The 12,090-nt window shown below is 41.1% G+C and overlaps 1 protein-coding gene across 1 annotated transcript in view; it reads right to left on the reverse strand.

The window, feature by feature from the left end:
• The window catches only part of MCM6 (minichromosome maintenance complex component 6), a 40,993-nt gene that overhangs the window by 9,839 nt on the left and 19,064 nt on the right, over window positions 1–12,090 (reverse strand). The window contains exons 8-13 of the mRNA XM_058664445.1: window positions 11,492–11,633; window positions 7,766–7,907; window positions 7,010–7,117; window positions 6,072–6,227; window positions 3,808–3,936; window positions 331–492 (exon numbers count right to left, since the gene is read on the reverse strand). Coding sequence (XP_058520428.1) covers window positions 331–492; window positions 3,808–3,936; window positions 6,072–6,227; window positions 7,010–7,117; window positions 7,766–7,907; window positions 11,492–11,633 — 839 coding nt within the window. The remainder of the gene's footprint in view (window positions 1–330; window positions 493–3,807; window positions 3,937–6,071; window positions 6,228–7,009; window positions 7,118–7,765; window positions 7,908–11,491; window positions 11,634–12,090) is intronic.

A 12,090-nucleotide genomic window follows, 5' to 3' on the forward strand; every position in this document is an offset into this window, starting at 1 on the left:
AGGGAAAGCTTTGGCTAAGTACAGCTACAGGGCTTAAATGCCCTTTGATACTCTGGCATGGACCTCTCCAATACCCATAGCATCAAGGTCTCAATAATCAGTTTAAAAACTATACATTATACAACCTAGGAGAAGAGTTCAGTTACTGTTAATTGAACTAACACTTGAAAATAATCTTGTTAAATAAAGTTGCAGGGTCACCTGTCCTGTAAGTACTCTACAGTAATAAATCTACAGTAAATTCTAGCACATCCCACATCGAAGATAAAAAAATGTCTAAAAGGCAACAAATCAATTTCTCTTTGCTCCCAGTCCCCAGCTGACTCATACCTCATCACAACAGTGCATCCGGGCCATGGCTTCAGACAGACGGATCATACTCTCAAGCTGCCGCACTGTAATCCTCCATGAAGACTTGGTTACTCCAGACCCATCCCTCTGGCGGAGCCGTTTATACTGTTCCACAATGAAATCCTCTGATTCTTTGGAAATCTGTTTCATAACATGAGTGAAGTTAAAAGGCTTTTATTTGACAATATTTACTTTAATAAAATTTACAGGTCCTTCATGTGGCAACGTTTTTGGAACTGAGCTAATTGACATATTGATATCAGTGACAGTGAATTACTGTTAAAGAGTCTTGAACTAATACTAAGAAAGCTGTGAATTTCATGCACTGAATTTAGGACCATGATGACCATAGACTTAATATTTAAGCAAATGACTGTTGCTGAAAGATGCTTTAATAAGCTGAAACAAGGAAATAGGATGCAATTGCCTTTTACACCTCAGAAATCAAACTTTGTTAAATTAACAGTTAGGCTATATTAGAAGTTCAATTAACACACAGAGTGTGGTGAAAAAGAGGTCAACACATACATATTTACCAACTGTTTCAGTAAACATTATAGCCAAAAGACCCCCAGTTTTTCAAAGTGAGCTTAGCACATTAAGGAACAAGTATACAGTCCTAGAAAATGGACACTCTTTCCTTCAAATGACCCCAACTCTCCAATTAAATTTCTTCTGTGAGTGAGAATCATACAGTAACGTGAAGATAATGCTTTATAGCTAAGGGTAACTCCCAAAAGTCAAGCCACACATTTTTTTTTTTAAAAAGACTTACTCATTTTTATTGGAAAGGCAGATTTACAGAGAAAAGATCTTTTGTCCACTGATTCACTCCCAAAGTGGCTGCCAGTGGTCAGAGCTGAGCCAATTTGAAGCCAGGAGCAAGGAACTCCTTTGGGTCTCCCACATGGGTTGCAGGGTCCCAAGGCTTTGGGCCATCCTCAACTGCTTTCAGGGCACAAGCAGGAAGTTGGATGGCAAGTGGAGCAATCAGCACATGAACTGGCACCCATATGGAATCCCAGCGTGTGCAAGGCAAATATTTAGCCACTGAGCCAGAGTCAATTTATTTTTTCCTATGCTATTTATCAACATATATGCATCACTGATATGTAAGATTTATTTTTTACTGAAAGGCAGATACACAGAGAGGAGAGAGATCGATCTTCTGTCCAATGGTTTACTTCCCAAGTGGCTGCAACAGTTGCAGTGGAGCTGATCCAAAGCTCAGAGCCAAGACCTTCTTCCGGGTCTCCCACATGGGTGCAGAGTCCCAAGGCTTTGGGGTTGTCCTCAACTGCCCTCCCAGTCCACAGGCAGCGAGCTGGATGGGAAGCAGGGCTGCAGGGATTAGAACCAGCGCCCATATGGGATCCTGGCAAGTTCAAGGCGAAGACTTTAGCTGTTAGGCTACCAGGATTAGAAAAGTGCTCACATGGGATCCTAGCACGTGTAAGGTGAGGACTTCAGCCACTAGTCTACTGCAACAGACCCCGTCATTGATATGCTTTTAAAAAAGGATTTATTGGGCCCAGCACCGTGGCCTAGCGGCTAAAGTCCTCACCTTGAAAGCCCCGGGATCCCATATGGGCGCCGGTTCTAATCCCAGCAGCTCCACTTCCCATCCAGCTCCCTGCTTGTGGCCTGGGAAAGCAGTCGAGGACGGCCCAATGCATTGGGACACTGCACCTGCGTGGGAGACCCAGAAGAGGTTCCTGGTTCCCGGCATCGGATCGGCGCGCACCGGCCCGTTGCGGCTCACTTGGGGAGTGAATCATCGGACGGAAGATCTTCCTCTCTGTCTCTCCTCCTCTCTGTATATCTGACTGTAATAAAACGAATAAATCTTTAAAAAAAAAAAAGGATTGATTGATTGATTTATTTTGAAAGGGTTATAAAGATACAGATACACTACCAAAATCTTCAATCAGCTGTCATACTCCTTAGAAGGCCTCTGGTTATGGCTGCGCTAGGCAGAACCCGGGAGTCAAGAGCTTCTTCTAGGTGTCTCATGTGGACAGGCAGGGGTCTAAACATTCAGGCCATATTCTGTTACTTTTCTTTTCTTTTTTATTTATTTATTTATTTTTAAATATTTATTATTATTGGAAAGTAAGATATACAGAGAGGAGGAAAGACAGAGAGGAAGATCTTCCATCCGATGTCTCACTCCCCAAGTGAGCCGCAACGGGCCAGTGTGCACCGATCCGATGCCGGGAACCAGGAACCTTTTCCGGGTCTCCCACATGCGTGTGCAGGGTCCCAAAGCTTTGGGTTGTCCTCAACTGCTTTCCCAGGCCACAAGCAGGGAGCTGGATGGGAAGTGGAGCTGCTGGGATTAGAACCAGTGCCCATATGGGATCCTGGCGGGTTCAAGGCGAGGACTTTAGCCGCCAGGCCACGCCGCCGGGCCCTATTCTGTTACCTTTCAATTAGCAGGTAGAGAGACTGGAAGTATAGCATTTGGGACAACCGGCGTCCATGCAGGTTTTTGGCATCACAGTAGCTTTATCTCATACACCACAACACTAACTCCTACTAATGGCAGGGAGCTGTTTCTGAGACAAAGTGGATAAAGCTACTGCCTGCAATATCAACACCCCAGATGGGCACTGGTTGGTGTTTCACACACTCCACTTCCATATCAGCTCCCTGCAAATGCACTTGGGAAAGCAGTGGCACCTAGTCCAAGTTCTTGGGTTGCTGCATCCACATGGGAGACTCTGAGGAAGCTCCTGTCTCCTGGTTTTGGTCTGGCCCAGCTCTGGTCATTACTGTCATTTGGGGAGTAAATTAGTGGATGGAAGACCTCTCTCTTTCTTCTCTCCCCCTACTCTGGCTTTTTAAAAAAGAAAATCAATCCTATGTGGCTTCCAGGTTTGGACTGTCCCAGCTCCAGCTGCAGGGACCATTTGGAGAGTGAAACAGAGGGTAGAAGATCTCTCACTGTGTCTCTCCTTTCCCTCATAACTCATCCAAGCAAAAGAAAAAAATCTTAAAAAAACAAAAGCCAGATCAGATAAGTATCCTGGGTTGTGCACAGATAAGATAGAGTTCAAGGAAATATATCAATTATTCAACTAATAATTCATATTCATCATGAGTCATAAGGATCCCATGCTTTCCTCAGAAAAACTTATTCAAGAACATTCATCAGAATACTGATTTAGGCACATAAATAATTTCAAGTATTTTAGTAATTACTGCAATAAAAGGATGTCTTCTTCTGCAATAATCCCATACATTTCCCTCCATAAGAAAACTGGTGCCTCATAAGTAAAATATATGGAATCATTTTGATGAAAGAAACTGATGCTTTTTCAAAGAAAAAAAAAGGAAGGTCTAAAACTTAAATTGAAAATACAGATACAGGCTACTGCCTGCCATATGACCTATTTGTTTAAATCCCACTTCAATACACCCACTATCCTCTACCCCTGTACAGAAGAACATTACCTTGGGTTTAAATTGTCTTGCAAAGAGAAGATACCTCCTGATGTCATCTAGGGAATAGACACGATCAATGAAGTCTTCAATTCTTGAATGCAAGTCCACTATACGCCTGGCAATAGCATAATCTGTAACCTAATTCAAAATAAGAAAAATCACTTTGATCAGTCACACAATCCACTTCAGACTACCCATCAAGTAAAAAAATGATTCACTGTCAAAAAATAAGTTCTAATGCGCTACAGAAACAAACAGTAATAAGTAACAAGTTTGTGAAAAAAGTTTGGTAATAAGTTTTTGGTGTGCCTTACCCAACACCTGCATATACAGCTTTAACAGTAGAATTAACATTTATGTGGCCCTCAGTGTCATGGTTCTCATAAGCATATCCCAAAGTATTAAGCATTTTTCACAAAAATCTAACGTGGTAAGTGGCAGTAACCCCATTTTCAGTAAATTGGCTACCTGAGGCCCTTCAAAGTTAGGTGATTTGTCCAGATTCACAGTGAATAGTGCAGTCAAAATGCAAACATCTTGGCCTCAGTGTCTGTGCTCTTGGCCACCACACTTAGAAAATAGTTCTACATAATTGCAAACATAAAAAAATTTACCAAAAATATGTAGCTTGTTCATAAATTGTTCTGGAACAGAAATGTGTAGAGGCCCAGCATGATAGCCTAGCACTTTAAGTCTTCGCCCTACATGTGCCAGGATCCCATACAGGTGCTAGTTCTAATCCAGGCAGCCAAGCTTCCCATCCAGCTCCCTGCTTGTGGCCTAGGAAGGCAGTCGAGGACAGCTCAACGCCTTGGGACCCGCATGGGAGATTCGGAAGAAGCTCCTGGATCCTGTTTCAGATTGGTTCAGTTCCGGCCATTGCAGCTGCTTGGGAAGTGAACCATTGGACAGAAGATCTTCCTCTCTGTCTCTCCTCCTCTCTGTATATCTGCCTTTCCAATAAAAATAAGTAGATCTTAAAAAAATATATGTACATATTGAGAAAGCAAAGGAGCAGTTAATATGGAATGGTTGTTGTATATAATGGAATTTTAAGTGTGAAATTATTTCCAATTAAAATTTGAAAAGAGTATCTCTCTGAATTTTAAAAAGAGTGAATCCTAAATTCATTTGCCCACAAAACTAACTTAATTAGTGAAGCACACAGATTTGTAAAATCAGAGAACCTCTGGTTGTGCATAGTTAAATATAAGTGTATTTGTGTAGGGGAAAACAAAAAAAAGAAAAATACAAACCCTCCATTCATAAGCCAGATGGCTTTTATTTATTTAGATATCTAAACTTCCCAAGGTAAGCAAGTCATGATTGTGTCAAATGTAATGTAGAACACCTCTATGCTTAGTAATTAAGATGAAGCCTTTATTAGTATTAGCCATGACACATTGTCACTTTATTCTGTATATATCTGAGCTATGCAATATTTTTAAATATTTAAGCATAATTAGCTCTAATGAAGTAACATGTCAGAAGCGAGGCATACCTGCATTTTTCCAATCTTAAAACTATCACATACTGAGGAGGAAAGAAAAGCAACAATTCAACAGTCTGCAGGGAAGAAATAATAAATAAATGACTTAGGGCCCAGCGGCGTGGTAGCATAGTGGCTAAAGTCCTCGCCTTGCAAGCCCGGGATCCAATATGGGCGCCAGTTCTAATCCCAGCAGCTCCACTTTCCATTCAGCTCCCTGCTTGTGGTCTGGGAAAGCAGTGGAGGATGGCCCAAAGCCTTGGCACCCTGCAACCATGTGGGAGACCCGGAAGAACCTCCAGGCTCCTGGCTTTGGATCATCTCAGCTTCAGCCATTGCAGCTGCTTGGGGAGTGAATCATCGAACAGAAGATCTTCCCCTCTGTATATCGGACTTTCCAATAAATAAGTAAGTCTTTCAAAAAAAAAGAAATAAATGACTTATAATTAATTAAAAACTCCTCGGCATCTAAGCTTTTTCAAGGTGACCTCCCCCCCCTCAAATAAACAGAAGAACCAACAGAACCAAACATACATAGAATAACTTGTGTTTTACAAACATCTAAGACCACAGACGGCAGTTAACCATAATTTGTCTCCCTCATTTTTCTTTTGGTCATTAAAACAGTACTTACAGCACATGTCAACCTGACAGGATGAAAAGGTCAGTGCACACAGATGCATCAGGTGTTGAGCAGAGTATCCTTTCTGCCTTGTGCAGTACAATTATTCAAACTGGAAATGTAAAGGGGAGCTAGCAGTGACAGGACAGCTCACGTGGTTACCTCATTACATTCATCCACAAGGATAAAGAAGAGATCAAACCGAGACATGATAGGAGCCGACAAATTTATATTCTGTTTCAATGATTTTGATCTGTCATAGTGTCCACTGATCGGGTTTGCTGCTGCCAAAATGGATGTTCTGGCATTCAGAGTAGCCTGATCACAAAAGAAAGAATTGTGACAATATTAAAAACATCTGGCTGGATGATAAACATGTAATATGCTTGCTGCCACTTACATAAGCTGTTATCTTTCACCTTCCTGATTAAAAAAAAAAAAGACAGTACAAAGTGCAGCTCACAGATATTTCTATATGATTTTAGTGTTATGATGTACACATCTCAACAGTTAGGAATTTATTTTGCAAATTTGCAAACAATATAGCAATAAAATAATTTCCTAAACTCAAAAAAGGGCATCTACAAAGTCCCATAGAGAAGACCACACTTGAGAAGTGAAAGACTAGGGGCTGGCACAGTGCACACCTCAGCAGTTAGGAATACATTTTGCAAATTATGGAAAATGTCTGTTCAAAGATGTTTACTACCTAATATGGAAGATAAAATGGCTTTTTAGGAGGCTGAAAAATAAAACTGATACATACAATTGAATACTAAATCGTAATGAAAGAGATCAAAATTTAGTATTGGCTAATATTTTTCTTTATTTTCAGTTGGTCTATGACTATTTTTGTTTTAATTAGAAACATTTTATCAAAGAATGTGAAAACTGTTCATGGAAATTATGATGTGAAATGCTAAAATGGTCACAAAGACTTCCTCTAATTCCTGTCACAGAAACATTTACACAATGCTCCAAACATCTTCAACTGGGATTACTAATTCTCACACCATTACATGTTGAAGTTCTCCCAGGCCAACTTTTCTAGTATCACATCAGTCTACAAGGTATTATTCAGTAGAACAAAACAGACATACTTTTACTCCTGCTTTAGTGATGGATATGGTCTGCTGTTCCATAGCTTCATGAATAGCGACTTGATCCCGCATGTCCATCTTGTCAAATTCATCAATACAACACACCCCCTGTAACCAAATAATTCCATTATCATAAACTTTCTTTCAAATATAAAACAGGCAAACCCAAATTTTCTGTCACATCTTTCTATTTCAACAACTGAAATGTATGTAAGAAAGCATTCTCAATTCCTTCTTCTAAGCAAGATAATTCAACAATCCAAGAACTAGAAAAAAAACACGCACCAGACTGACTGAAACTAAGGGAAAAACAAAACGTATACACTACAGTTTAATTCAGTGTTGAAACATCACATAAAATTCAGTGTCAAGACATCCAAAATTAACTCAGCATTGATGTAAATATGAAGAAGTAAAGGGTGAAGGTAGGGTGCAACAAATTTCAGTCTGTATACCATTTATACAAATCTTATAGATGTAAACCAAATAAATGCAAAATTCATTATGTATCTACGTCAGTACCTATTATGATCTGGAAAATAAGGCTAGAAGTATCAATCACAGCAAGCATACTTGCTCAGCTCAGGGAAGGTAATACATTCTAGAAAGGTTCATAAAGTGATGATAGTGATGACAATCCAATTAGATTCTAGATTAACAATCTAACTGACAAAAGAATACTATAATAGAAACTGTTAGGCCTTTACTGAGAGGGTACAAGACATTCTGATTTCTTTGAGTGTAAAATGTTCTTACATTGTCAGCCAACATGAGAGCTCCAGCCTCAATGACAAACTCATGAGATTCTTCATCTCTCACAACAGCCGCCGTTAAGCCAGCAGCGCTGGATGCTTTGCCACTGGTATAGACGGCTCTGGGGCTGAACTCCTCCACGTGCCTGTTCAAGGTTATCAGAGACTCATTAATATGTGAATAGCAAGCAGCGTTTCCAGCAATAGACACTGGCAGTTTGTCAAATAAAGGTTAAATTTCTCAAAGAACTACAGAATGGCATTATGCTTAAGCAAGGCATAAAGACATGCCACAAATTAAATGGTAAGGCTTATCTTTACGCTTGTTAAAACATATCCAAATAATTCCTAAGAAATCGAAGATGACACTAGAAAAAATTACAATTTAAAAACTATAAGCAGTTAACAGCTAAGCTGTGACAATGTATTAGAAAATCGCCCTGTAACAGCCGGCATATCATATGGGCACCAGTTTGTACCCTGGCTGCTCTACTTACCATGCAGTTCCCTGTTTCTATCCTTGGAAAGGAGTAGAGTATGCACCAAACTACTGGGACCCTGATTCCTGGCTTCAGAGTAGTTTAGCTCTGCCCGTTGTGGCCACCCAGGGAGTGACCAGCAGGTGGAAAATCTGTCTCTCTGTAAATCTGTCTTTCCAATAAAAATAAATCTTAAAAATAAAATACAGTAAAAGAACAAAACAAGATATGGGATTTATTCCAGAAAACAAGATTGATGTAACATTTGAGAAATCAATATGCCACATTAATAAATGCAAACCACACAAGTACTTAAAATGATGCAGAAAAAGCGTTTGACAAAAGTCAATCTTCGATAAAACCACTACAACGCAGGAATAAAACAATTTCCTAAACCTGATAAAGGGCATCTACAAAACCCCATAGATAAGACCACACTTGAGAAATGAAAGGCTAGGGACTAGCACAATGGCTTAGCAAATTAATCTTCCACCTGCAGTGCTGGCATCCTATATGTGCACCACTTCCATCTAGTTTCCTGTCCTTTGCTAGGAAAGCAGTGGATGATGGCTCAGATGCTTGGGCTCCCACACCCATGTAGTAATCAAAGCACTGATATCCCTTTTGGCACTGGTTTGTTTTCTGGCTGTTGAACTTCTAATCTTGCTCTTTATTTATAGTCTGGGAAAGCAGAGGAGGATGACTCAAGGCCTTGCGTTCCTAAACCCTCATGGGAGCTCTAGAAGCTCCTGGCTCCTGACCACAATGGTGCAGTTCCAGCCATTGTAGCCATTTGGTGAGTGAATTAAGACACAGAATCTTACTGTCTTTCTTTGCTGTAAAAATCTGCTTTTCTGGGCCCAGCACCGTGGCCTAGTGGCTAAAGTCCTCGCCTTGAACCCGCCGGGATACCATATGGGCACCGGTTCTAATCCCGGCAGCTCCACTTCCCATCCAGCTCCCTGCTTGTGGCCTGGGAAAGCAGTTGAGGACGGCCCAATGCATTGGGACCCTGCACCCGCGTGGGAGACCTGGAAGAGGTTCCTGGTTCCCGGCATCGGATCGGTGTACTGGCCCGTTGCGGCTCACTTGGGGAGTGAGACATCGTATGGAAGATCTTCCTCTCTGTCTTTCCTCCTCTCTGTATATCTGACTTTGTAATAAAAATAAAAATCTTAAAAAAAAAAAAAAAATCTGCTTTTCTGATAAAAATAAAAAAAATCTTTGGGCCCGGGGCAGATTTTTTTTTTTTTTATTGGAAAGTCAGACTTACAGAGCGAAGAAGAGACAGAAAGATCCCCCTGTCCACTGATTGATTCCCAAAATGGCCACAATCACCGGAGTGAAGCCGAGCCAAAGCCAGGAGCCAGAAGCTTCGTGCAGGTCTCCTATGTGGGTGGCAGGATCCCAAGGCTTTGAGCCATCCTCTACTGCTTTCCTAGGCCACAAGCAGGGAGTGGGATGAGAAGTAGAGCAGCCAGAACACGCTAGTGCCCATACAGGATATCATTGTCTTCAAGGCAAAGATTTAGCCACCTAGCCATTTCGCCAGGTCTGGTCCCATTTTCAAGTACCTCAGTTTGAGTCCCACTTTCTGCTAATATCCACCATTGGAAGAAGTACTGATGATGGCCCAAGTAACTCAACTCTGGACCATCCCTGTTGGCTGTGGGCATTTGGAGAGTAGATGGAATATCTCTGTCCCTCCGGAGACTCTTTCAAGTAAATAATTTTTTAAATAATCAAAAATATACACAAAATGGTAATTAGTCATGTTAAAGCCAATATGAAGAATCTAAGAGCAACACTTTTGGAAAGTATATCCTACTTAAAACCTTAAAGATTTCTATAATTCTTAGTCTCAACAATTCTATACCTAAAAATTTTCCCAAGGTAAAGAAACAAAAATGTATGAATACAATCATAACTACCATGTTAAGTCATGCAACAGCAGGGCTAGGAAAATAATTTTGCAAGTTATGATAGTGCTTTGCCAGTAACAAAAAGGGAAATTATAAAAATAAACATGTCAAAATGCTTATAGAGTAAATATAAAAATATGTACATCATGACTTATAATAATGAAAATATCTACCCATGATTCAGAGTTCAGTGCAGGACTGAAATCAGGAAATTCTTTCTTAAAACATTGTGAAATACATTGCTTTAAAATGCACAAATCTCGGGCCCGGCAGCATGGACTAGCAGTTAAAGTCCTCGCCTTGAACGCCCCGGGATCCCATACGGGCACCGGTTCTAATCCCGGCAGCTCCACTTCCCATCCAGCTCCCTGCTTGTGGCCTGGGAAAGCAGTCGAGGACGGCCCAATGCATTGGGCCCCTGCACCCGTGTGGGAGACCTGGAAGAGGTTCCTGGTTCCCGGCTTCGGAACGGCTCAGCTCTAGCCATTGCGGCTCACTTGGGGAGTGAATCATAGGACGGAAGATCTCTCTCTGTTTCTCCTCCTCTCTGTATATCTGACTTTGTGATAAAATAAATAAATCTTTAAAAACAAAAAAAAGTTCACAAATCTTTAAGTAATGTAATCAACACAGTTAATTTACCCTTCTCTCACGCTTATAAACTGCACTCTTGCGAGCACAGCCAAGTCTAGGCCTATGTGTACCTTAGGAAAAAAGAAAAGATTTAGTCAGATATAGATATACAGAGAGGAAGATCTTCTGTCTGTTGAGTCACTCCCCAAGCCTGCTACAACAGCTGGAACTGAGCCAATCCAAAGCCAGGAGCCCAGAGCTTCGAATCCGGGCAGGCACAGGATCCCAAGACTTTGGGGCCATCCTCCACTGCTTTTCCAGGGCACAAGCAGGGAGCTGGATGGAAAGCAGGGCTGCCAGGATTAGAACTGGTGGCCATATGGGATCCTAGAGCATTCATTCAAGATGAAGACTTTAGCCACTGCACTGGGCCCCTGTATTTTTTTTTAAACAAATTAGTTTCTTTTTATTATAAAGGCAGAGATACAGAGAGGACAGACAGAGAAAGATCTATTCCTTGGTGTACTCTCCAAATAGCTACAATGGCAGGAGCTGATCCTAAGCCAGGAGCCTCCTCTGGGTCTCCCACATTGACCCAAGGACTTGAGCCATCTTCCAATGCTCTCCCAGCCCTTAAGTGGAACAACCAGGACTTGAACTAGTGCCCAGGAGATACCTGTACCACAGACAGAGGCTCAGCTTACTACATCATGAAACCACCCCCCTGAGCATACTTTCTTGTTGACAAAAACTTACTTGAGAAACTGACTCTTAGCTGTGCTCGGGTCACCAACAATACAAACATTTATGTCCCCTCGAAGAGAGGTCCCTTCCCCTGTAGTCTTTGGAACACCACCAAAGAGCATCAGCAGGACACCTCGTTTCACTTCATCATTGCCTGAAATCAGAAGAACCTAAAGTTATAAAGTAGATAATTTTCAACATAAAGTTAAAACACTTTCACAGGAAATATTACAAAGCCATGTTTATCAATCAAAAGGCAGGGAAAGCTCACATAATGCCCAAGAACAGGGAAAAGATACTTGGTTTCCCATCTTGGTTTGTGCTGTGTGCTCAGCCAGGCAACCAGTGTTTGAATGTGTTCTCTTACATCACTAAGTCATTCCAGTGCTCACCATCCTAATAGCCTTTCCTTATCACTGAGTCCTTCCCACACAAAAACCTTTCCAAATGTATGGGTACTCAAACATTCCTCTTTGTAACTGAATTAAGAGGGGTCTTTAAGAAGGGGTCAAGGTATTATTTAATATATATGCATGGATTTTTTGGTACCAAAATAAGCATCTTTTAATTCAATTTCTCTATGAACAATCTGAAGTATCTGTATCTCTATC

The sequence above is a fragment of the Ochotona princeps genome, chromosome 5, assembly GCF_030435755.1.
Source record: "Ochotona princeps isolate mOchPri1 chromosome 5, mOchPri1.hap1, whole genome shotgun sequence".
NCBI classification, from domain to species: domain Eukaryota; kingdom Metazoa; phylum Chordata; class Mammalia; order Lagomorpha; family Ochotonidae; genus Ochotona; species Ochotona princeps.